The following is a 23607-nucleotide window of genomic DNA, read 5'->3' on the forward strand; positions in this document are numbered from 1 at the left end:
TGTCCTCTCTCTGAGGGTCAAGAATTGGACTCAGCTTTATATCACTGACGCAGCTTGTTATGTTAACGATGATCTTTGGTGACGTGGAAAAGTTTAATGTGACAGATTTAATGCAACAAAGCTCAGTGAGAAGTAAAGTAATAAAGCATATTCAAAAAAAGACTCACTCTGTGTGTGTGTGTGTGCGTGTGCGTGTGCGTGTGCGTGTGCGTGTGTGTGCGTGTGTGTGTGTGTGTGTTACAGGTAATGTTCACAGAGGAGGATGTAAAGTTCTACTTGGCTGAACTCGCTCTGGCACTCGATCACCTTCATGGCCTCGGCATCATTTACAGAGACCTCAAACCTGAGAAGTAGGCACACACAGACACACACACGTAGACACACACAGACACACAAACACACACAGTACTCTGTTTCCTTGCAGATATTTCCTTCAGAATAAACAAAGTATTTGTGTCTTTCAGCATCCTGCTCGACGAGGAAGGACACATCAAACTGACTGGTGCGTAATATTGCAGCTATTTCTGTGTATTTTATGCGTTTCTCGGCCTGTGTGTGTGTGTGTGTGTGTGTGTGTGTGTGTGTGCGTGTGGGTGTGTTCTCCTGTCATTGCTGTGTGTTTACTCAGTATGTTTTTGCTGCTGCCGATAATTACGATAACGTCCACCTGATTTCTGTGTGTGTTCAGACTTTGGCCTCAGCAAGGAGTCGATCGACCACGAGAACAAGGCCTACTCCTTCTGTGGCACGGTGGAGTACATGGCTCCTGAGGTGGTGAACAGGCGAGGACACACGCACAGCGCCGACTGGTGGTCATACGGCGTGCTGATGGTGAGGGAACAATGTCATGTTGCTGACCGGGGTTTTCTGATGAACCAAGTGATGACAGCAAAGTAGAACCAATGTCTCCAAATACCTTGTTTTATAGATTTTTGAAATCCTCAAAATCTAAAATCTGTAGCAACTATTGCCCTCGAAAGAAAAGATTCCAAACACAGACTTGACATCAGCTTTGGCTCCTCCTCTGTACCTCCTGTGCAGTGACACGTCACTAATATCTTTGTCACTGGTAAAGTTCACACTCGCTGCCTTCCTCACATCTTCATCTCACCTGTGTGAGGAGAGAACATATCCATGCTGGTGACGTCTGGTTCAAATATCAACACTTTGACTGATGCAGCCGATAAAACACCCGACAGGAGGTTGTTGAGACGTGTGAGGATCGTTTCAGACGTGTTCTCAAACCTGAACTAAAAGACGAGCTGGTATCGAGTTTACATGAAGATTAACATTACACACTTTATAAACTGTAATGTTTTAATGAGTCAGCTCGTTAAACCTGAACTAATACAAACACTTTTAACACTGCATGTTAGGAAAATATATATATATAAATTAGGGCTGGGCAAGTTAACTCGTTTCAATGGAGTTGAACTCAAGTTAACTCGAGTTAACTCAAGTGATGAGTTAACTCGATTAATTATTTTATCTCACATTCACTCAGGTTTGATTATTTATTGTTTTATTGTGAAAGTCAGGCTTTTATTTTGTGAAAGTCTGTTGCTGACTGCTGCAGAACAGGAAAAAAGAAAATAATTGGCGGATAAACAATCGAGTTAACTCATCACTTGAGTTAACTCGATTAAAACGAGTTAACTTGCCCAGCCCTAATATAAATATATATATGCAGAGGTATTTAGGTATTAATGCCTAGTGTCCATCTTTGGACCGAACGTGAGCGTGATACATCAGCATTCAATGAATTTGTCCACAGAATGAAATTCTTCTTCTCCATTTTAATGTCTTTCTCTGTCATATTTATTTATAGTCTGTCTTTGCAGCAGGAGCGTTGCAGAAATATAAACCTCTGACCGCTGGTGTTGTATTGTTTTCCTTTTAGTTTGAGATGCTGACGGGAACGCTGCCGTTTCAAGGCAAAGACCGGAAAGAGACCATGACCATGATCCTCAAGTAAGACACTTTATACCGTCTGTGAACTCCCGTCCAATCAGCAGCTAACAGCTTTTATTACAGCGCAGTGAACCTCTGAGAGGAGGCAGGGACAGACAGTATCAGAGAGAGAGAGAGAGAGAGACGACTTCCCTCCTCTGTCCACAGTCAGCCCGGGGGGGAAGTGAAGGATTTATGACAGAGGAGATAAAGTGCAGCACTCAGGAGGAAGAGGAAGAGGAGGAGGAGGAGGAGGAGGGACAAGTGAAGTGGACTCAAGTCTCAAGTTTGCTGATAGCAGTTTATAACGCTGAGGGAGGAGACAGAGGAAGACGAGGAGGGAGGAGACAGAGGAAGACGAGGAGGGAGGAGACAGAGGAAGACGAGGGAGGAAAAGCTTAGAAATAAAAAAAAACAATTCACAGGAAGTATTAACCCCTCCTGTTTCCTCTGTCGTCTCTCTCACCCACAGTGTTTCCTGTGTGTGTGACACACTATCCTCATTATGCAATGTGGACATCTGATGACAGTTGCAATTCACCGCAGTGAATCTGTTGTTTTAATAAAAAAATCCCGGTCGTCTCACTTTTCTTCTTCTCTTCTTCTTTTAAAGGGCAAAGTTGGGGATGCCACAGTTCCTGAGCTCGGAGGCTCAGAGTCTCCTCAGGAACCTTTTCAAACGCAACCCGGCCAACAGATTAGGTAAAGACGTCCGTTCGGCCTCGGATCGAATCCATGAAGTCGCCCAGCATCTCAACACATTTAGAGTATGAGTCAATGCAGAGTTTCCATCCTCCTCCAGATGAAGACATGGGGGAGGAAGTAGATTTCCATCCTCTCCATTTTCTCTCAAAATAACCCTTTCATCTAAAGCCCGCTGCATCTCATTGGTCAGTTTCTTCCACTGTGACTTTACCTGATCCACGTGTCACAAGTGGCTGAAGTTCTCCTTATTTATACCAAAAAAACGTGATTGTAGCTCTGTAACTTTGTTTTTACTCGTTCTGACCTTTTGGTTGTCAAATTAATGTTTTGTTTCTGATTCAGGGTTTGTTATCGTCGGGCATTCACTCAGTTAATGGGAGGAGGTTTATCTGCTCTCTGACAAATCCACTATTACCTCCTGTTAGATGGAAATCTAAATATTTAGTCGAAGCTCAATGATGATGTGACTAATCAGAACCTTGGAGTCACCCTGCCCCCTACTGGTGTGTGCTGTACTGCACCCACAGCTCATAATGATGAAGATGATGATGATGATGATGATGATGATGATGATGATGATGATGATGATGTGTTTGTTTGTGTTCCAGGAGCTGGACCCGACGGAGTGGAGGAGATCAAGAGGCATCACTTCTTCAGCACCATCGACTGGAACGTCAGTGTTGAAATAAAACAACATTCACTTTTTTCTTTTCATGGTTTTGTCTCAACTTTGTGTTTCATCTTGATCCTGAACTGAGTTTCCCGACATCTTCCTCTCGCCTCAGAAACTGTTCCGCAGAGAGATCCCGCCTCCTTTCAAACCGGCGTCAGGACGACCTGATGACACGTTCTATTTCGATCCAGAGTTCACAGCTAAAACACCCAGAGGTACAAACTGTCACTCCTCCTCCTGCTCCTCCTCCTCCTCCTCTTCATCTTCATCTAAAGTCTTCATGTAAAGTCTGATTTCATTGAGCGATGAGGATTCACAGCTGTGTCCGTGTCCGTCTCAGATTCTCCGGGGATTCCTCCCAGTGCCAACGCCCATCAGCTGTTCAGAGGATTCAGTTTTGTGGCCATAACAGAAGAGGAAACACAACCACTACCTAACGCTATAGTTCAGGTACAAACTCACACTGTATTTAACACTGTTTGAACACCGAGGTCAAATGTCCTCTTTCCATGGAGATTCAAGATTCAAGATTCAAGATTTTTATTGTCAAATGCACAGAGATAACATGAAGTAGTCACTGTCAATGAAATGCTTGGGTCACACACTCTCTTTAAGCAATGCTCAGTAATTTCAACCCAAAAAAATAAAATAAAATAAAAACAGAAATAGTATAAAATAGAATAAAAAAGAATAAAATAGAATAACAATGAAATAGAATATCAAAAATCTAAAAAAAAATATATACATCTAATATATATCTTTACAGATGAATGTTCACTTTGTGCAGTAGTGCAAATATTCAAAGAGTAGATAGTCGTCAGCACAGTGTGAAGGTTCCTGTGAAGTCTCAGCTTTTTAACTTGCGACCACAGAAGGTAACTGCGTCTTTGCATGTAGCAGCTGCACAGAAGCACGTCCCAGTTCGCAGACGCCTACGAGATCAAGGAGGACATCGGCGTGGGCTCGTACTCCATCTGCAAGCGCAGCGTACACAAAGGAACCGGCATGGAGTACGCCGTCAAGGTAAAACACAACCGTCTGCCGCACGCCGCCTCGAGTCCCGCTCTCCAGCGCCGTAAAAACACCGTCTGCTCCCGTTGCAGATCATCAACAAGGTGAAGAGAGACCCGACGGAGGAGGTGGAGATCCTGCTGAGATACGGACAACACCCCAACATCATCACCCTGAAGGACGTGAGTCACCTGAACCTGACGTTGAGCTTTAAAGAAACTTCAACTACTGTGGTTCCACTGCATTAAAGACAGAGCAGCATCTTATTGTGAAAAGCTTCTTTACTGTTCTTTACTTTTAATCTCACGTTTGAGAGAATTGTTTTGAATTTCTCTTTGTTTTTTGACACTTGGAGTTTAGTTGTAGTTAGAGATTCAAACTGAGTCTTCACGTGTCTGTTGCATCGACTATTAAACTGTCAAGTGCAAGAAAAGGGCATTAAAAGATTTTTAGGGTGTTTTGTAGTAATTTTAACTTAATTTAGTTTTTTGGAATATTTAATACAATGTTTAAAATTGTTGAGAATTATTCAGGAATAAGAGAAAATGACACAAAATCATTTGTGATACTAGAAACAGAATGATTGTTATTTTTGCACTGTTAAAGAAACTGTTAAATTAAGTCAACTAATTCTTGTTTTGACAGTTGAATATCAAAAACTGACAAGTATTGAAAGTTTGTGTTAAATGTTTAATATGAACTTATGAAACCATATTTTCTTCTTGTAACATCTGAATATGTCTGAGTTGAACTGAGCCTCACAGACCCGTGACTCAGCTGCTGTGACTCCTCCTCTCTCCGGCTGCAGGTGTATGACGACGGCCGCTCCGTGTTCCTGGTGACGGAGCTGATGAAAGGAGGAGAGCTGCTCGATAAGATCCTCCGACAGAAGTTCTTCTCTGAGAGAGAAGCCAGCGCGGTGCTCTACACCATCACCAAGACGCTGGAGTACCTGCACGTCCAGGGGGTAGGACTCTGCTTCCTGGTTCACCACCTGTTCAGAGAGCAGCGAAGCAAAGAGATGAAGGGAGAAGTGAACACTTAGTGCTGTTAATTAGAATTGAAGTGATTTAGAAAAGCAAACAAAGTAAGAAATGAAACAGAATCAGTTTGTCTCTAACTCCAAACCCCTCCACACCCTGGTCTTCCTGTGTGTGCAGGTGGTGCACAGAGACCTGAAGCCCAGTAACATCCTGTACGTGGACGAGAGCGGGAACGCCGAGTCCATCAGGATCTGCGACTTCGGTTTCGCCAAACAGCTGCGAGCGGAGAACGGGCTGCTCATGACGCCGTGTTACACCGCCAACTTTGTCGCGCCTGAGGTACTTCACCGTGTCGACAGAGAAGTCAACACACTGCAACACAAGCAAACAGAAAAAATAACACAAACGTGTTGTAGTCGAGATGGAAAAGAGGAATTTGTTTAAACCTGAATGATATTGACAGGTTTTCTGTCTCTTGCAGGTGCTGAAGAAGCAGGGCTACGATGCAGCCTGTGACATCTGGAGTCTCGGAGTCCTGCTCTACACCATGTTAACAGGGTTTGTGTTCACACATGGAATCACTTTAGTGAACTGGCACCTTCTGATCTCCGTCTCCTGAAGAGTCTCATTGAAATCTGTGTCTCAACGACATGAAAACCACACAAAGTCTAAATTCTCCTGCCTCTTCCTCCAGCTTCACTCCGTTTGCTAACGGCCCCGAGGACACACCGGAGGAGATCCTGGCTCGTATCGGCAGCGGAAAGTTCTCCCTCACTGGAGGATACTGGACGTCTGTGTCTTCTGAGGCTAAGGTGTGGACCCCCCCCCCCATTGCTGGACTGTACAATCAGACAAAGACACGATAAATTGGACAAACGTTCTCCTCAGCTGCAGATACTGATGAATTAAACACTGAGTAAACTAAACCAATCACATTTTCTCTTTGAACAAGTTCCAGCTCAAGTATCTGTAAATAAAGTTTGTTTAAAGTTGAAAATCACAATCAAACAATTACTGTTGGATTTTCTGTTTTTAATCAAAATGCATATGATGAAGTTGCAGGGGTTTTTGCAGTGGTATTCTTCTGACCTCTTTTCTTTTTGCTCCAGTCACGTACTCTAACCTCTACGCTGTAATCGCTCTGTGACCTCTGACCCCTGACCTCTGACCCCTCAGGATCTGGTGTCCAAGATGCTGCACGTGGACCCCCACCAGCGGCTGACGGCCGGCCAGGTGCTCAGACACCCCTGGGTGACGCACAGAGACCAGCTGCCCAAGTACACCCTCAACCGGCAGGACGCTCCGCACCTGGTCAAGGTGACGCACTGGTTTCCTCTCTCACTCCCAGTCCTCCCAATGACCTCCTGTGACCCCTGTGACCTCTGTGACCTCTGGTGAGGGGGTTCGATCCCCTGTGGGAAGAACTCTCTGAGAGTCGCAGCTTCAACTGTCGGACCTCGTTACAAACCAGCGTTTGTCTCCAATATTCAGAGAGGAAATGATTTAACTTTAAAGTCACTGTGACACCCATAGATATATATAAAGACTAGATGTCTCGTTCGACGGACGTCCGCACATGGCGGCCATCTTGCTGAGGGTGGCTCGCTCACCCATAACATTGTGTTGTAGTGGTACATACTTTTTAAATAACCATAACTTGCTCAATTTTCAACCTATTTTAAACGGTCTGGTTTGTTATAAATGTCAGAGATGTAGTTATGACACTGCATAAATTATTGAATTTTTTAGAAAATAACATAATTATTCATAAGTATGCAGTGTCATATCTACATCTCTGACGTTTATAACAAACCAAGCTGTTTAAAAATCGAGTTATGGTTATTTACCAACACAATGTTATGGGCGAGCGAGCAACCTCCGGCAAGATGGCCGCCATGTGCGGACGTTCGACTCCGTTGGCCGGTAACGCAGACGAGACATCTACTCTTTATATCTATGGTGACACCACTGGAAGATGAGTAATGACTGTTTCTCTCTCTCCTCCCTCCAGGGGGCGATGGCGGCCACCTACTCGGCCCTCAACAGGAACGTCCCCCATGTCCTGGAGCCGGTGGGCTGCTCCACTCTGGCGCAGCGGAGGGGCATGAAGAAGATCACCTCCACCGCTCTGTGACCTTTACACCCCCCGACCCCCCCCTCCCCACCTACTCCCATCAACTCTGACCTCGATCTGACCTCTGCCGGACAAACCCCCGACCCCCACCTCCCCCCTCCCTCCTGTCCGGCGGTACAGACTACTGATGGACCAGGGAGCCGCTGACACCAAATAGGAACCCCCCCCCCCCACTTCCTGTCCTGCACCTTAAGGGACTCTCCTGATTGGATCCTCTGCTGTCTCACTGTCGAGTCCCAGCTCCTCCCATCCACTCTTTGCTTTGGACAATCACAGCTGCCTCGTGAACCCGAGACGCGTCAGGAAAATGAAAGTACTGTATTTATTTCCTTCAAAACTAGTTGGGATCTGAACATAGGAACATTATAATCTAATGTTAATCTAATAAATGCATTTAAAGAGCCGGATTATCGTCTTTAAACTGGCGCCATGTCGTGCGTAGCTGTAGATTCACACCTCAAGTCGCCTCTGAGCTGACGGCGAGGACAGAGGACAGAGGACAGAAGACAGAGGGTGAGCCTGAGGACAGGAGACAGATTCATGTCTCACTGAAACGAGTCCGAGCACAAGATGAACAGTCACGAGCAGATTCTGCCTTTTTTAGCTTCACTTTAAAGCTACAAAAATATTCTTGGACGCCCCCTGGTGGCCACATATTTAAATTGTATGCACTCCATTAAAATTATGCAAAGTAACGGCAGTAAAAACAATTTTTTGAGGGAAAGAAATAAGAAAAAAAGAGCAAATTTTCTCTTAATATTCTGCCTTGTTTTCCGACACCTGGGAGAGGAAATTAGTTCACACAAAAAACTTTGAGAATCTTAGAAACTTTCATGATGATGAATCTGTGAAGGAGTCGTGTGTTTGCAGTGAGCTCGTCCCTCGTGCAGCTTTAACACGGAATTTGAATTAACTTTAACATTCTGATGCTTCAACTCAAAAAGTTAGAAAACGTGTGCGAGTTTGTTCTTTTTTTCTTTCTCACAAAACAACCGACCGCTGGAGCGAGAACACTCGACCCCGGACGACCTCCTGCACGATCCGCCTACTCCTCGCTGTCCGGTGCAGCCGACAGCGAACGGACTGTAAATACAAACTCGTCGAGTTACTCAGGTTTCTATGAATCAAGACGATGCATTTTTATATATCTCTGAGGAGGAGGAAGAGGAGGAGGAGGAGGAGGAGGAGGGAGGTGGACGTACAGACGTGGGCGATGGGAGAGAGACTTTTATCAGAGACGCTGGAGAATCATGAGAAGAATTAAATTCCAAAACACGATTGATGCATTTTGTCTTTATGGACGTCTTCGATCTCCACCCTTCATCCTCAGACACACAGATGATGATGAAGATGAGGATGATGAGGTGTCCTGGCTGCGATGGAGAGAATCATGTGTCAGCTGAACCTTTAACCACTCACCTGTGTAGCAGAGAAACTATTCAGGCTTCAGATCCATTTAGGAACATGTTTAAAGGGTTCGTTCACCCAGACTACTGAAGAGAGGAAGTAGTCCAGGCAAAGTAGCGTTTTACGACCGACTAATTGTAAAAGAATTTTTTTCAGCATAGATCATTTCTATGAGGTGTCCAGAACAACATACTAAAAGTCCTAAGAAATCCTAGTTGAGGAAATATGTTTAATTCTCATCAATGTGTGCCAAAAAGGCAACAATACACCCCAAAAAGACTATTTTTTTCCTCTACTCCTATCAAAATAAAATTTTACACAATGAAAGTAGCCATGAAACGTAACATTTTTTGTATTACAAGTTTCTTTGAAAATGAATTTGAATATGCAAATGAGCTATACACTAATCGACTATGCCCCAAATACAACCAAACAGGCTTAATTTTTTCCTTTACTCCTACCACAATAAAACTTTACATAGTAAAAGTATTTATGAAAAGTAACCTTTTTTGTATTACAAGTTTCTTTTGAAATGAATTTGACAAGCACATGGGCTGGGTGTATTCTGGGCATATTCGATGAGTGTATAGCTCACTTGCATATTAAAATTAATTTTCAAAGAAACTTGTAATACAAAAAATGTTACGTTTCATGGTAACTTTTATTGTGTAAAGTTTTATTTTGATTGGAGTAAAGGAAAAAAATAGCCCCTTTGGGATGTATTGTTGCCGGGCCTTATTGGCACATTGATGAGAATTAAACATATTTCCTCAACTAAGATTTCTTAGGACTTTTAGTATGTTGTTCTGGACACCTCATAGAAATAATCTATGCTGAAAAAAATTATTTTACAATTACTTCTATTTTTGGCTCCAAAATGGGTTACTTTGCCTGGACTAAAGATGAAGATTTGAAACGTTCACATCAAGCTGTTGATGTTTCATCAGTAGTTTGGGTGAACTGGTCCTTTAAGCGACCTGCAGCTGATCAGGTCGTCGTGTGAAGGAAACTCCACGAGCGACTGAAGACAACGAGCACTTCAAAAATACAAACTCAAGTTCAGGTGACTGATCAGAATCGGACTCTTCCGCTGCTCGAGTCGACATCAAGGGATTTAAACGTCTGATTTGATTTTCTACATCATATGAAATATATAAATGTTGGTCTTTGCCTCGTCGGTGGATGAGCAGATCTGGGATAAAGGAATGTAAAAGGAATGATTTTTTTCTTCTGTAAACGGGAACAGCTTTCTCTCTTTTCTTCTTCTTGTTTTCTGCTCGGCCTGCTGCTCAGCCAGCTCTCTGTTTTTGTACCTGCAGCGAGAGTTGGACTTTCTATTAAAAACAATAAAAGAATAATCAGCAGATGACGCAAACTGACTCTTATTGATCACTTCAGTTTACTGGAGCTTTGAGAGAAACACATCTGGAGGTTCAAATAAACCAGTTTGTTTCTATCTTCAGCTCTTCAGCTTACATTAATACAAGTATGTACAACTATATTTTATAGGCAAATTAATTAGAATGAAAACCCTGGAACAAGTGTATCAAATAAAAATGTGGAATAATGGCCAAAATAGCCTCTAAATGCAAAATAGCAGGCTTCCTGTTGTGTTTTTCCAATTGCAACTAAAGACTTTTTTGTTTGTCTGGTCATGATACACGTGTGTATCGATTTTTGTGAAGACCGGTCAATGTGAACACCTTCCGGGGGTCTCGTGGGGCACTGTTGAGCCATTTTGCGACGCCCATTGAAAATTCCTTCAGAATACGTAAATTTTCACCACTTTCTAACACTTTTTAACTTTCTGCAAATTTTGGTAAGAAGTTGAGCATGGTAAAGCCCTCAAAAAGCCAATTCATTTGCCTGAATAATAATAATAATAATCCTTACAATTTCAATAGGGTCTCACCAGACACCTTTGATGTCTGTGCTCGGGCCCTAAAAACCTGAACTGACTCTTTGATGTGACCGGTTCTTCCTGTTTGCTGTAATCGTTCTTCTGAACCAGATTCCACCTGTGGTAGATTGAAGGGATTGGACCCGTCAGTGTATTGAAGGTCAGACACGTGACACGGAAACCAGCTGGTTGATGATGAAACTGATTCCTTGACTCTAAAAAAAAACATACGTGTGAAACAATCATAAAACAAACCAGTAAAACACGAGCTGTGATTCCGGGTTTCAGGTCAGAGTCCCAGTGGAGAAACAAACACAAGGTGGTTTTCCCTTTAGTTACATCACATGCTGCTGCAAACATGAGAAAACTTCATATAAGAAATAAAATAAAAAGGCGAAAGTGTTCAGAATGATTGTAAAAACTGATTTAATTCAAACACTGAAACGAAACAACCTGCTGATTTTAGCTCCTTCGACTTTAATCTTCATTCGTCAAATCGTCTGAAGAGTTTTAAAGGAAAAGCTTTTATTCTCGTACTTTTTACTACGTTTCCTGAGGATATTAGTGTTTTTAAAACCAGTGACTGCAAAAAATAATGTTTGAACTCATAAAACAAGTCTTGTGTGAGAAAACAGCAGGAAAATGTCTGGAAATGTCACAATGGAGTGGGCGTGTCCCTCTGACAAACAGGAAGTCACTGCTCTGGTGGAAACTCTGATGGAAGTGAACGTGGAATCTGCAGCGTCAGAAGTCCGAGTCGTCTGTTACGGAGTTATCTGTGTTGGTGACGTCCTCCAGGGTCGGCCGGGGGGGCTGCTGCTGCTTCTTGTGGTGGTTACTGATGTGGGCGCTCAGACCCCTCTCCGTCATCTCGTAGATCTGACACTGGGCGCAGTGGAAGGGCGACACCCCCACGTGCCTGAACTGGTCGTCGAGGTACGACAGGATGGTCTTGAAGCGTCGGTCACAGATGTTGCAGCGTGGGATGGCGCCCGGATGCTCCTCCTCCAGGTGTCTCTTCAGGCCCGACCTCGTCCCTTTGAACCCCGGCGTCTCTGCTCCGGGTTCAGTGTCTGTCGCCTCCGGGCAGAGGCTGCAGGTGTAGACGGCGCCCTGTTTGGCGTGGCGCCGCGTGTGAGCGTCCAGCTCCGTCCGACTGTGAACCGCCCGCTTGCAGGAGGTGCAGGAGAACTTCTTCTTCCTCTCCACCCGATGCGTTTCTCTTAGATGAATGGCCAGACCGGACGCCGTCTTGAAGAGTCTCTTGGGCGGCGGGCACAGCGTGCACACCAGCTGTTTTCTCCCCGCCCCCCCCACGTCGCTGGCGTCCTCTCTGAGCTCCAACGCGCTCTTATTGCTCACGGCTCCCTCCTCTTCCTCCTCCTCTTCTGCTCTCCTCTTCCTCTTCTGATTCACCCTCTGTCTCGGCCTGGATGACCACTGAGTTCTGGACGTCATCGCTGAGTCAGCGGTGGCGTTTCCTTTGACCACGGGATGTTTGACCGGGCGCTGAGCCGAGAGCGATCTGTCCACAGACATGGTGAACTGGTAGCTGTCCCTCTCCTCCTCTGGATTTGAATATTCAATGACGTAGACGCTGTCCTCCTCCGCCTCCTCCTCTTCCTCCTCCTCCTCTTCCTCAGGTATGGAGTACTCCACCTCGTAGTAGTCCGCTGCTTCACCTTTAACCTTTGCCCCGAGGTCAGACGGCTCCTCTGCGATGTGGGTGTCGTCTATTCTCACCACGTTGATCTGGTCCATCCCGCCGGCCACGACAGAAGAGGGCGTGGCATTCCCTGCAGCTCCGCCTCCTACCAGCGGGCGCTCCGAAGACATCTGACACGAGAAATCAAAAATTAATCTTTAACCAGCTGCACATGTGACACCTTCTGTTCTCCATCCTCGTGAGGTCAGACGAGAGGAAGAGGAGGAGAAACCATAACTCTTCTTTCTGTGTCATTAAATTTACCAGTTATCATCTCGGTTGTTTTTACATTGAGAAGAAAAACGTCTGCAGCAATAAAAGCTCATAAACTTTGAATATTACTTCTTGTTTTCTTAATAATGACTTATGTGCAGTAAGGATGTGTTATATTAGTAGAAAATAACGGTCCTGTTCTCCACAGCTCGTGTCCAGTTCAGTTTTTAAACTCTGCTATTAGAACATCGTGTAGAAAAACATAAAATAATGCTTAAAAATTAAATTAAACATTTAGGAAACTGTTGTTTCCATGAGAAGCAGTTTAACGCTTCCTGTGAAGAAGAATAATTCATATTTTAGATATGAAGTTTGAGTCAGAGCAGGTGAAATTAAGCAGAGCATTTCAAATCACAGGTCAAGATGTAAACACTCAGATATATAACCTCATATATCACATATAACCTCGTATGATATATAAACAATCTACGAGTCAGACATCAACTCAACGAGCCTGGACGCCAGACGAACTTAGCCCCGCCCACAACATTTGACGTCGGGAATAGGTATAGCCTATTAAGTAAAATGTGCATTGACAACACATAGGAATATACAGACTGTTAAATATGGTGATGACCACAGATGCAATAGCAGAGCAGGTCAGTGGAATACTATTACACTGAAATGCATATTGCAAATTTACACTGTTCACTAGGGTTGCAAAAATTCCGGGAATATTCAAAGTTGGAAACTTTCCATGGGAATTAACGGGAATAAACTGGAAATGTTGTGGGTAATTTATACTAACTGTATTTACCTTGTCATATACAGACATAAATATAAACATTTTGTTGTGTCATAGGCTGATTTGAGCCCTGAGGAAACTTTGGGCACTTGACTATATGCTTCTGCATCGTTGTGTCATTCTTAACATAGGTCTTTGCACAGTATTTGCAAATGTACACAGCCTTTCCTTCTACATTGGATGAGGTGAAATGTCTCCACACATGAGAGAGTGCACGTGGCATTGTTCTGTAGAATAAGATGAGAGAAAAGATTGTAAAAAAACACTAATGCAATGCCAGAGATATAAATAGTTAGACAAACAATTGGAATCGTCTGTGAAAATATTTTACAATTGATGGATAAATGAATGGAAATAGTCTAGATGAACAGATGAACAATCCTCAATCAGCATGCTAATATATTTTCCCAGTAATATCATGGAAACTTACCTGACTAGTCCTGCACACTACAGCAGGCCTCAGTAGCCCTGCTGTAGAGTGAAGCATGCTGGGAGTTATCTGTGCATGTGATGGAAGAATGACCAGTGGAGGGTTGAAACTCAACGTTCCATGTGTAACAGAGATAAGAATGCACTGTATTTATTTTTGTTTATAATTTGTAGTTGTGTCAATTTTATTATGTTATTTTATTTTGTTAACCCTTCCTGCGGAAGTGATGTCACTGTGTACCACTTTTTGTGCTCCCCGAGTGTGTTACTTCCTGTCAGTTCTTCTGTTCCCTCAGTTAAACTTTTCCTCACAGAGGACTGTTGTGTGGAGCTGCTAACTTACAGTGACATTCACTCCATATCTGCAGGTCTGCAGGAGAATAAAGCAACAAATATCAAGTCCTGAGTTGTGTGTGTTTCATGTCTGTTACACATGCATCTTTAAAAGAGAGTTTTGAATGAGGTTTTTATTGCTCAGCGTTTAGTTTTCTTATTTTTTTTCAAAATTCCCGAGCTTAACTTCCGCTGGAAAGTTTCAGGAAACTTTCAGCTCCTTTGCAACCCTACTGTTCACTGTTTTTTTACTTCACTTTTTATATATTTTATATATTTGTATATAGATATGTGTATGTCTAAAAAAATGTTACTTTGTATAAATATTAGAAAAATTTAGTAAATAAGAAGTAAATAGTGAGTAAATATATATTGTTTTTTTTATGGGTGGTGTATTTATTGTGTTTTTATGTTTCTATGTTCATTGTATGCACCAATAACCAGAGTAGACTCCAGGTGTAAACCTACTTGGCAATAATTCTGATTCTGAATGGTGATTGTGGGATCAATACACGTGTGTTTATCACATGGGACAATAAACACAACTCACTGTTCTCACATGGAAACTTGGCACTCGAGGTTATTGTCATAGTCATATCATAAGAAGTAGAAATGTATCAACAACCAGCTCACCTCTGTAACGCTTCTTCGCGTGTTTCCGGTTGGAGTTGACGGATCCGGGCAGATCTTGTCATATCTATGGATCTTCTTCTCGGAGGGACTCGCCCCCCCCCGGGCTCTTTCCTCGGGTGAACACGCGTCTTCAGCCTGGTCTCCTTCGGCCACCGTCCACTGTCTAAACACCGGAAGGTCGCGTTCCAACCGTGTTACCAAGTTCTTACAGGACCGACAGATGCGAAAGGATTTGTTTGGTGTGTTGAGGAGTTTTAATCCTAAACGACGAAGTTGTTCGTACGTGCATCCGCCTTTACTGCTTGTATCAAAGATGCTGATCGTGTTGCAAAGTTCTCCTTTTATCCGTAAATTCTTTTTACAACACCGGCAAAAATCGTTTTTACTCATCTTCTGTGCAGTTAAGTGCTGTTGACAACAACTATGCGTCGCTTTCAACTCTTCACCCCGGAAGAGAAGCGGCCGGACTTCCGGTACAGAGCGCCCTCTGGCGGCGGGGAGGAGAGTGTTCAAATTACCGGGACTAAATACTGTGAATGAGCTTTTAAGTTTTTAATATATAGAATAAACTATATATAAAAACAATATAATCTCAATCTCAACCGTCTATCTGTATAAAAAAAATACATAATTCTAATCTACCTGTATTATCCCATTTTCAGTTCTTTTTACCCATTCAGTGTCTTTCCTTTATTGATTATACATTAATACACGTCTAGTCGAATAATAATACCGATAATAATAATAATTACTGTAGTGGCTATTTGTCCACAGGATGTGTCTGTCAAATTAAACGTAACCAAAAGCCACTGAGGCACCAGTCGAGATGCGTTGTAAATAAAGACGTCCATTGTCCACACTGAGTTCACGTTGACCCTTTGATACAAAAGCATACAAGCACCTTCTAGTGCACAATATGGGTAAAACATAACCCGCATTCATTTCATGTGTTATAGCATGCATGGCTGGGTGTTTCTTTGCTATATTGTTCATAGTCTTCATTTAGGAGAAGGCTCCTTTGATCAGGAGAAGGCTCCTTTGATCAAGAGAACGCTCCTTTGATCAGGAGAACGCTCCTTTGATGTGATTCATCATAGTAGCCTTCTTCCTGAAGGAGAGCTGGATTCTAAGATTCACCCACAACTCCAGCTTGAGCCGGTAGAACACTGTCGACTCAGCATCAGAGATTTCAGCACCAGAATGCAGACCAGCAAGCGCTGCCTAATTTATCTGATCTTCATACAACTTCTTTACGACCATCTGCATCAGTGAGTCTGAAACGATCGTGACCAGACAGACTCACACTCTGGATAAAGAAAATCGAGGCATATTTTCAAATGCACATCATTCAGTACATTACGTATATACTGTTGTATTTTGAGTTTTATTTCGTTGATCTAGCCAGAAAATAAGCTAGCTAGCTAACAGCTATTTAGTATTGTACATATTTGTCTGTTTCAGTAGTAATGGATTGTAAAATAAGACTTATATGCATCAGCTGTGTGAAAAGAATGTCAGGTGTTCAGTGAATACATCCTGTTTGAGTCATTGTGTCTAAAAGTGATGTAGAAATACAAAATATACTTTTGTTTATATAGTAAGAAAGTAATAGTTGATCAAAAGATTTGTGGTGGTCAAACACAAGATATTCAAGTTTTCATTAAATATCTGGTTTGTCACTGTTAAAAAACTCCCGTTTCAATAAAGCAGCGGCCTTTTGAAGGTGTCTGAGCGCATGCGCAGAGCGGTCCGTGTGAATTAGCGCTAGCTAGCCGAGCCCAGCTTCTCTCTGTCTGTTTAACACGTTCTCTCGTTCCAGTTCTGTAGGATTTACGTGAACCGCGTCAGAGAACATGCCCAAGAATAAAGGTGAGATCCGTGTGTGTGTGTGTCCGTGTGTGTGTGCGTGTGTGTGTCCGCAAAGGTGATTGTGTGGATCCCGCGGCGGACACACGCAGTGAAAACGTGACACCGAGCGGCTAAAGCTAGTTAGCTCCGCAGCTGGAGTCGTTCCCGGCGGTCTAACCCGGGTCTGTCCGGGCTAAACCGAGCCAGCATGTGGTTAGTCCGGCTGGGTTAGTAGCCGGGTTAGAGTTAACCCACTTCCTGATGAACTCTGTAGTTCGTGAGTCAGGTTAGCTCCCACAGCTAGCACGCTACTAGCTAGCTAGCTGCTGGTTAAACCCCACCCCGGTCCGGCCCGGGACATTTCTATTTGTCCTAAGTTAACCCGAGATAACAGCGGTGACCAGGTGACCGGGTTAGATCGAGGCCGCTGGGTCTTTATGTCAGTGTCCATGTGATGTGACGTCTCTTTTACGCGACAGCCATTAGCAAGGCTACGTTGACTAATGTGCTAACCTCATTCAAACAGGTGATGCTAACCGTGTGGCGGCTCTAGATCTATAGCGAGTAGATCCGCTGCTCTATCTAATGACTTGTGATCCACAGAGTAGAACTGGACCATGAATGTGCTTCCTGAGCTCAAACCCTTGTGTGTGTGTTTACAGGAAAAGGAGGAAAGAATCGGCGACGTGGAAAGAACGAGAATGAGTCTGAGAAGAGGGAGCTGGTGTTCAAGGAGGACGGACAGGGTGAGTTCCGGTCCAGAGTCTGCTGTGACTACACAGATCCGACACTTCCGGTCTTTAGTCTGAAACCCACGACAGTCCCTCCTCTGGGTTCGGGTCACTGTAGAACATCTGGAAGTCACTGGGCTCCAGATGAGGTTAATCAGCTTTTATCTATAAGGACCAGGAGATGGTTTCAAAACACCTTTAGTCTGAAGGGATCTCAAGAACAACAGGTCCAACCATCCCTGTGATTTAATATTCAGTCTATTACATCGTTAAAACACATTTTAATTAGTTTCCCATGAGTCGTTATGTTTTTAAACTTTTAGAGAAACGAACCATGACCCGTGTCTGAAATTTAAATGTGAGCACGAGAACACAAAAACCTTCTTTTGTTCATCTTCTCAAATGGGAACATGTTGGATTGAGTGTGAACCAAGTATCTTTGGGTTTGTGACAGTTAGTCGCACCTAACAAGCTGTTTCCTTGTTCTATCATTCTCTAACCTTTTAAAGAGAAGAGATTCAAAAAAGAGCTAAAAAAATTGGTCAGGAGATTAAAGGAATACATTTAAAAAAGGTGAAATAAGTCAAATAATAAAGAACAATGGTGGTATGGCCGTAGTTCAGTTTAAGGCACTTGTGAATGAAATTATAAATCTGGATTTAAAAGCTACACTGGATAGAGAGTTGGTTTCAGGTCACTCCATAAAGGAACAGAAACTGCTCAGATTGTTTGACCTCCAGTGGAAACCACAGTGAGTGGGGACATGAGCCCAGTGCGGAGACGTCACTGAGACAAATTTATAACAAAGAGAAGAAGAAAAACGAGATGCTGTTTCATTGTTATTACAATGGAATTTAAACTTATCCTCATCAAAAAGTGTCTTAAAATCAGAGTACTTGCAAAAACAAGACGATCTGATCGTAGAAGACGTCAAACATTATTGATATGTTGCCTTGGTTTTAATCTTGTTTTGTGCAGCATTCATGTCATGTGAATAAAAAAAATCTATTCCAAGACCAAAATAATGATGTTTCCACTGGTTTTGAACCCAGAGGCTCCTCCTCTTTGTTTCTGTCGGGCTGTAACAGTAGAACCTGCCTACTCAGAACTCAGGGAACTGTAGCTCCAGTTATGACTACAAACTTCATGGGAAACTCAATTTCTTATTATATCTGTATTGATGACTCGTTCATTCCTAGATTAACCACCCAGCGTGTTCAAGAGTAGGACATGATGTTTTATTTCTCTGTCGTTAGATCTGAAACATCTGCAAGAATCTCCCGATGTTGTTTGTGTTTGTTGGAGCGAGTGGACGAGATCCTGGTGTTGACTGACTCATCTCTGCTCTCTGGTGTCTTTCAGAATACGCTCAGGTGATTAAGATGTTGGGGAACGGACGCCTGGAGGCCATGTGCTTCGATGGCACCAAGCGGCTTTGCCACATCAGAGGAAAACTCCGGAAAAAGGTAGGAAGCTCCCGAGCAAATCCACGCACCTTTCCCCCAGCAGCACGCAGGAAACCCCCTGACAGAATGCTGAGTCAGCGTGGCCTCAATGGCCAGTAAGCCGCCATTAATGTGGCAGCAGGGACTCAATTGTGTGTGTGGAGGTCACGAAGGTCAGTGTGTTGTTGTACAGCACAAGGTGTAATCTTTGCGTTGCTTTGTTCTTCTCCAGGTTTGGATTAACACGTCAGACATCATCCTGGTCGGACTGAGAGATTATCAGGTGCGTTGGTCGCACACGACACAGAACAGACGCTGCTCTGACCCACAAACGTTACAAATACAGCCTGTGTTTATAGGACTTAAACGTCTGTTTGTACAGATCAAAGTGTTTGTTCGTAGATTGTACCGTGGTCTAGATTTTAGTTTTTCATGGCATTTAAACTACTGTTCATGCCCCACTGCTGAATCTGTTTTCTTTTGAAATGTCACATTGAAACACTTGTTTAAATTATCTTTGTCTCGTGATTTGCACAGTTTTGTACCCGTTTGTATTTTTAACCATATTCTAATGTTATTTAGCTTTTCGTTGATTTATCAGGGCAAATTTAGGTCTTCAAAAATAACTGATTCCCTTATTTAAATGCATGATAAGGTATTAAAAGCTCAGAAATGTATTTACAACTATCTTTAATACATTTAGAGCCTGCCATAGTGGTTTCCTACTCACATGATGCGATGGTTTAATGGGTCAAACCAGTTGAAAGATTTTTGGGTGTTTGCCTCAGAACTTCTCTGTTTGTAGAATCTGTAAACAAGTTTCCCTCGGCGTCCGTCTCTAACCACAACTTGTGTTTCAGGACACTAAAGCTGACGTCATCCTGAAGTACACTGCAGAAGAGGCTCGTAGTTTAAAGGCCTACGGAGAGCTGCCGGAGCACGGTGAGTCCAACACATCCTGGATCCATCCCATCACCACCGGGAAACAGGACCGGAGATGGATTTTAAACGTCCTCTCTGGACGTCTTCAGTCCAGATCAGTGTAGCTCGTAGTTTAACTCTTTCAGGTTGAGGAGCTGTGAAGTAATAGATGCAGTAACTGACTCCGAACAGCAGAGGTCGTCCTCTAACCTGCAGGTTGTTTTCTCATCCTCGTCTTTTCTCTCACAGCCAAAATCAACGAGACAGATCCGTACGGACAAGGAGACGATGACGAGGTTCTGTTCGACGACATTGGAAATGATGATGAGGAGGTTGATGAGGTGAGTCCTGTTGCATTTATTAAATAACAAAGAATAGTAATATATTATAATAATCATTTGGGCAAAACACTTTAAATATCTTATCTTAATATTTAAATGATCACAAACTATTTAATCAATGATCATATGTAGTTACAGCTCAACTCAAACACCATAAAAGCCACAGAACCTGCTTTAGTGTTTCAAAATAAACACAAACTATGATGATCCAGTAATTTCTTTTTATATCCCAATAAATTAAAAATGCAGAACTAAATTTAAAGTAATTGTGTCTGTGCTCTTTTCCTTCCAGATCTAAAGACCTGCTGCTCGAGGGGAAGGTGGGATTTTACTAGAGATGCTCCCATTGGGATATTTTGAGCCGAAACACCGCACCAATAATTATTATTTTTTCTTAAGATCAGCCTCTGCCAATCCAGCACAGTTTATTAACACAGTATGTTTCCATTTACTCCAGGTTGTTTACCATCAGCAGACGTCTTTGTCGTTTGAAGAACTTTAAGTGCATTTCACAGAGAGGGGGGGCATCAGTACTTAGATGTAGTTGTTTTGAATGAAGATGAGATGCTGCGTCAGTTATCACCCGTAGCCACTGGAGGGCGCTGCAGCAGGCGACCTGCTCCCTGATGGTGACGACGCAGTAATTCATTCCGTTGGACTGTAGAATCCGAGCAGGCTGATCGCCAGCATGATGTTGGGGGGGAATACCTGGAGCATTGCTCGATTTGTACCTTTTGCTTCTCATGTCAACATAAAATCTCATTCTCTTAGTAGTAGTTCTTTTTTTTTTCCTTTTGTAGCCAAAACACTCGCTCCCTGTCGATACCATGACTGCAAAATATCTCACACCAAATGCGTCATCTTTTAAAAATGTATTTATATTCATTTCACATTATGTGGAATTAAGCAACAAGTACAGAATCTCTGGATTCGTCAATAAAAAGACAGAATTATTACGTGTTTTTCTTCTTTCTGCAGTCGCCTGTTAGACACGTTTATAAAGTCCAAATCAGTTTGAAGGCTGTTTAATATCGTGGTTTTTATTTTGTTGACCTAATATTCCCCAAACGATTCACATTCAACGAGTTGCTTGTTTTGAATTGAGCCTCGGCCGAATGAAGGCAAAGAAAAGAATCAAATGTAAAAAGACTCAAATGTATTTTTCTGTTTCCCTTGTTCGTGTTTCTGTCTCTTTTATCCTCTTTGTTTTCCTCTCATGTTCTGACCTCTTCGCCGCTCGCTCTGCGGCTGCAACACAAAGTGAAGCTCGGCCGTCGGCAGCTCTCTCACTTCAGACCAGCGGTTCCCAAACTCCTCACCACAGATACACCAGTAAAACCTCACCGCTGTGGCGTCTGTCTTACTTCGTCTCTTAACCTCTGGCAAATTGATTATATATACAGTATATTATATATCTTCTTCTTCTCCCCCTCTGGAAACCTCCCCATGTTCCCAGAGGGGGCCCAGCACCTCGGTTTGGGAACCGCTGCTCTTGACCACATGGGGCCTGTCGCTGTTGTAACTCTGAATTAAAAATAATTGTACTATGATGTTTGAAGGCTGGTTTCCAATAAAGATCTTAACTCGGCCGAGCTGGCAAAAGTGTTTTTTAGCTGCGTGATGCACGCCGCTCTGTCGGTGGCGAGCTGGAGCTGAAAGAGCTGCAGCTCTGGAGGGAACTCGACTGGGTCCCTTCATCCAGGACCTCAGGTTGTTTATTACTAACAACAGGTCTGACTTCATATCAACAGAAGAGATGAAAACCTCGAGTGAGAGTCGGACCGGCTGATGTGTCCGTAGTTCTGTTCCTCTCCTGACTTCAGTCTGACTCATAATATTCAAATTTTCAGGACTTTTCCAAACACAAATATCACATTTGAAAGGTTGAATTTTTTACTTTTGTTTCTCATGCAACAAAAGTCTTTTTGAAATAAGAGTCCAGTATCAGATCAGTTATAAAAAAGAAACTAGAGCTTAGTTTAATTTGTTATTTTTAATGTACATTTTGCATTAATTAGCTTTTATCTGTTCATTCCTAGTACGAAGTCATAATTTAATGACCAAGACAAATCGTTTAAATGTCTTACTCAACATTATTTGATTGATCTGCTGATGAGGATGAATTAAGCTTATCAGACCCTCTTCATAACTCAGATGTTATGGAATTTTAATATTTATTTTTTTAAGGAATTACCATAGTTTAAATCTTTGATCCTGAGGTCTGCTCACAGTGAACTACACAATCCCTGTGTCCTCATTGATCCTACGTTGGTTTATTTCCATTACAGTAAGTATTGTAGCTATTAATAGAGCTGCCATCAGCCATGACTCAGTGGACCTGCCTGTGTGTGAGCAGACTGAAAACAGCTCTGACCCACATCACAGCTTCAGCCTCTGTTCACTGCAGCTGTGACGTAACAACGCCGCTGGGACTCGAACGTTTGCTCTGACACGAGCCAGAGTCAAACATATGAGGGAGGGACACATGAGGGAGGGAGAGAGAAAGAGAAACATGAGGGAGAGAGACAGACACATGAGCCAGAGAGTCAAACATATGAGTGAGGGACACATGGAGAGACAGACACATGAGGGAGGGAGGGAGAGAGAGACATGAGGGAGAGACAGACACATGAGGGAGGGAGGGAGGGAGAGAGAGACAGATGAGACAGGGAGGGAGAGAGAGACACATGAGGGAGGGAGAGACAGATGTGAGGTAGGGAGAGAGAGTTACAGACACATGAGGTAGGGACAGCGACACGAGAGAGAGAGAGACACATGAGAGAGGGAGATAGATACACATGAGGGAGAGAGAGAGAGACACATGAGGTAGGGAGAGAGAGAGAGACACATGAGAGAGGGAGATAGATACACATGAGGGAGAGAGAGAGAGACACATGAGGTAGGGAGAGAGAGAGAGACACATGAGAGAGGGAGAGAGAGAGACACATGAGAGAGAGAGGGAGAGAGACACATGAGAGAGGGAGAGAGACACTGAGTGAGGGAGAGAGACACACATGAGGGAGGGAGAGAGAGACAGATGAGACAGGGAGGGAGAGAGAGACACCATGAGGGAGGGAGAGACAGATGTGAGGTAGGGAGAGAGAGTTACAGACACATGAGTAGTGGACAGCGACACGAGAGAGGAGAGAGACACATGAGAGAGGGAGATAGATACACATGAGGAGAGAGAGAGAGACACATGAGGTAGGGAGAGAGAGAGAACACATGAGAGAGGGAGATAGATACACATGAGGGAGAGAGAGAGAGACACATGAGGTAGGGAGAGAGAGAGAGGACACATGAGAGAGGAGAGAGAGAGAGACACATGAGAGAGAGAGAGACACATGAGAGAGGGAGAGAGACACGTGAGAGAGGAGAGAGACACACATTGATGGAGGGAGAGAGAGACACGAGAGAGGAGAGAGAGACACATGAGAGAG

General features: G+C 43.3%; 3 protein-coding genes across 5 annotated transcripts in view; 2 read left to right on the forward strand and 1 right to left on the reverse strand.

The window, feature by feature from the left end:
• rps6ka3b (ribosomal protein S6 kinase, polypeptide 3b) overlaps positions 1 to 7512 on the forward strand; it is a 32047-nt gene extending 24535 nt beyond the window's left edge. Inside the window, exons 7-22 of one of the 2 annotated variants that reach the window (XM_061094039.1) lie at positions 244 to 350; positions 465 to 502; positions 689 to 831; positions 1901 to 1971; positions 2564 to 2652; positions 3264 to 3328; positions 3441 to 3543; positions 3669 to 3778; positions 4226 to 4351; positions 4432 to 4521; positions 5148 to 5306; positions 5500 to 5661; positions 5804 to 5880; positions 6017 to 6134; positions 6499 to 6639; positions 7334 to 7512. In XM_061094039.1, coding sequence (XP_060950022.1) covers positions 244 to 350; positions 465 to 502; positions 689 to 831; positions 1901 to 1971; positions 2564 to 2652; positions 3264 to 3328; positions 3441 to 3543; positions 3669 to 3778; positions 4226 to 4351; positions 4432 to 4521; positions 5148 to 5306; positions 5500 to 5661; positions 5804 to 5880; positions 6017 to 6134; positions 6499 to 6639; positions 7334 to 7456 — 1722 coding nt within the window. In that variant the 3' untranslated portion in view covers positions 7457 to 7512. The remainder of the gene's footprint in view (positions 1 to 243; positions 351 to 464; positions 503 to 688; positions 832 to 1900; positions 1972 to 2563; positions 2653 to 3263; positions 3329 to 3440; positions 3544 to 3668; positions 3779 to 4225; positions 4352 to 4431; positions 4522 to 5147; positions 5307 to 5499; positions 5662 to 5803; positions 5881 to 6016; positions 6135 to 6498; positions 6640 to 7333) is intronic. The other variant, XM_061094040.1, reaches the window with a different exon arrangement.
• A 3695-nt stretch (positions 7513 to 11207) lies between these two features.
• Positions 11208 to 15314, reverse strand: si:dkey-226l10.6 (zinc finger and BTB domain-containing protein 24). The gene is made up of 2 exons (XM_061094012.1): positions 14882 to 15314; positions 11208 to 12599 (listed from the first exon to the last, which is right to left on the reverse strand). Exons 1-2 carry the CDS (start codon positions 15269 to 15271, stop codon positions 11508 to 11510), a joined length of 1482 nt encoding a protein of 493 aa, XP_060949995.1. The 5' UTR covers positions 15272 to 15314; the 3' UTR covers positions 11208 to 11507.
• A 1300-nt stretch (positions 15315 to 16614) lies between these two features.
• eif1axb (eukaryotic translation initiation factor 1A X-linked b) lies at positions 16615 to 21756 on the forward strand. 2 transcript variants are annotated; one of them, XM_061093504.1, is made up of 8 exons: positions 16615 to 16750; positions 17392 to 17475; positions 18823 to 18926; positions 19138 to 19188; positions 19766 to 19847; positions 20076 to 20167; positions 20460 to 20487; positions 20625 to 21756. In XM_061093504.1, the coding sequence occupies exons 1-7, from the start codon at positions 16735 to 16737 to the stop codon at positions 20463 to 20465; spliced, it is 435 nt and encodes a 144-aa protein (XP_060949487.1). In that variant the 5' UTR covers positions 16615 to 16734; the 3' UTR covers positions 20466 to 20487; positions 20625 to 21756. The 2 variants fall into 2 exon arrangements, with proteins under 2 accessions (XP_060949487.1, XP_060949486.1); XM_061093503.1 differs by having other exon boundaries at positions 20460 to 21756.
• Positions 21757 to 23607: the final 1851 nt, after the last annotated feature.

This window comes from Limanda limanda, chromosome 20 (genome assembly GCF_963576545.1).
Source record: "Limanda limanda chromosome 20, fLimLim1.1, whole genome shotgun sequence".
Classification (NCBI taxonomy): Eukaryota; Metazoa; Chordata; class Actinopteri; order Pleuronectiformes; family Pleuronectidae; genus Limanda; species Limanda limanda.

Excerpts from the sequence above, each read along its gene's own strand:
- si:dkey-226l10.6 (XM_061094012.1), bottom strand. The coding sequence starts at position 15,271 with ATGAGTAAAAACGATTTTTGCCGGTGTTGTAAAAAGAATTTACGGATA. Across the intron at positions 12,600-14,881 it reads CGCGAAGAAGCGTTACAGAG|ATGTCTTCGGAGCGCCCGCT; the intron begins GTGAGCTGGTTG and ends TTCTCGTGTCAG.
- eif1axb (XM_061093503.1), top strand. Across the intron at positions 17,476-18,822 it reads GTTCAAGGAGGACGGACAGG|AATACGCTCAGGTGATTAAG; the intron begins GTGAGTTCCGGT and ends GGTGTCTTTCAG. Across the intron at positions 18,927-19,137 it reads GAGGAAAACTCCGGAAAAAG|GTTTGGATTAACACGTCAGA; the intron begins GTAGGAAGCTCC and ends GTTCTTCTCCAG.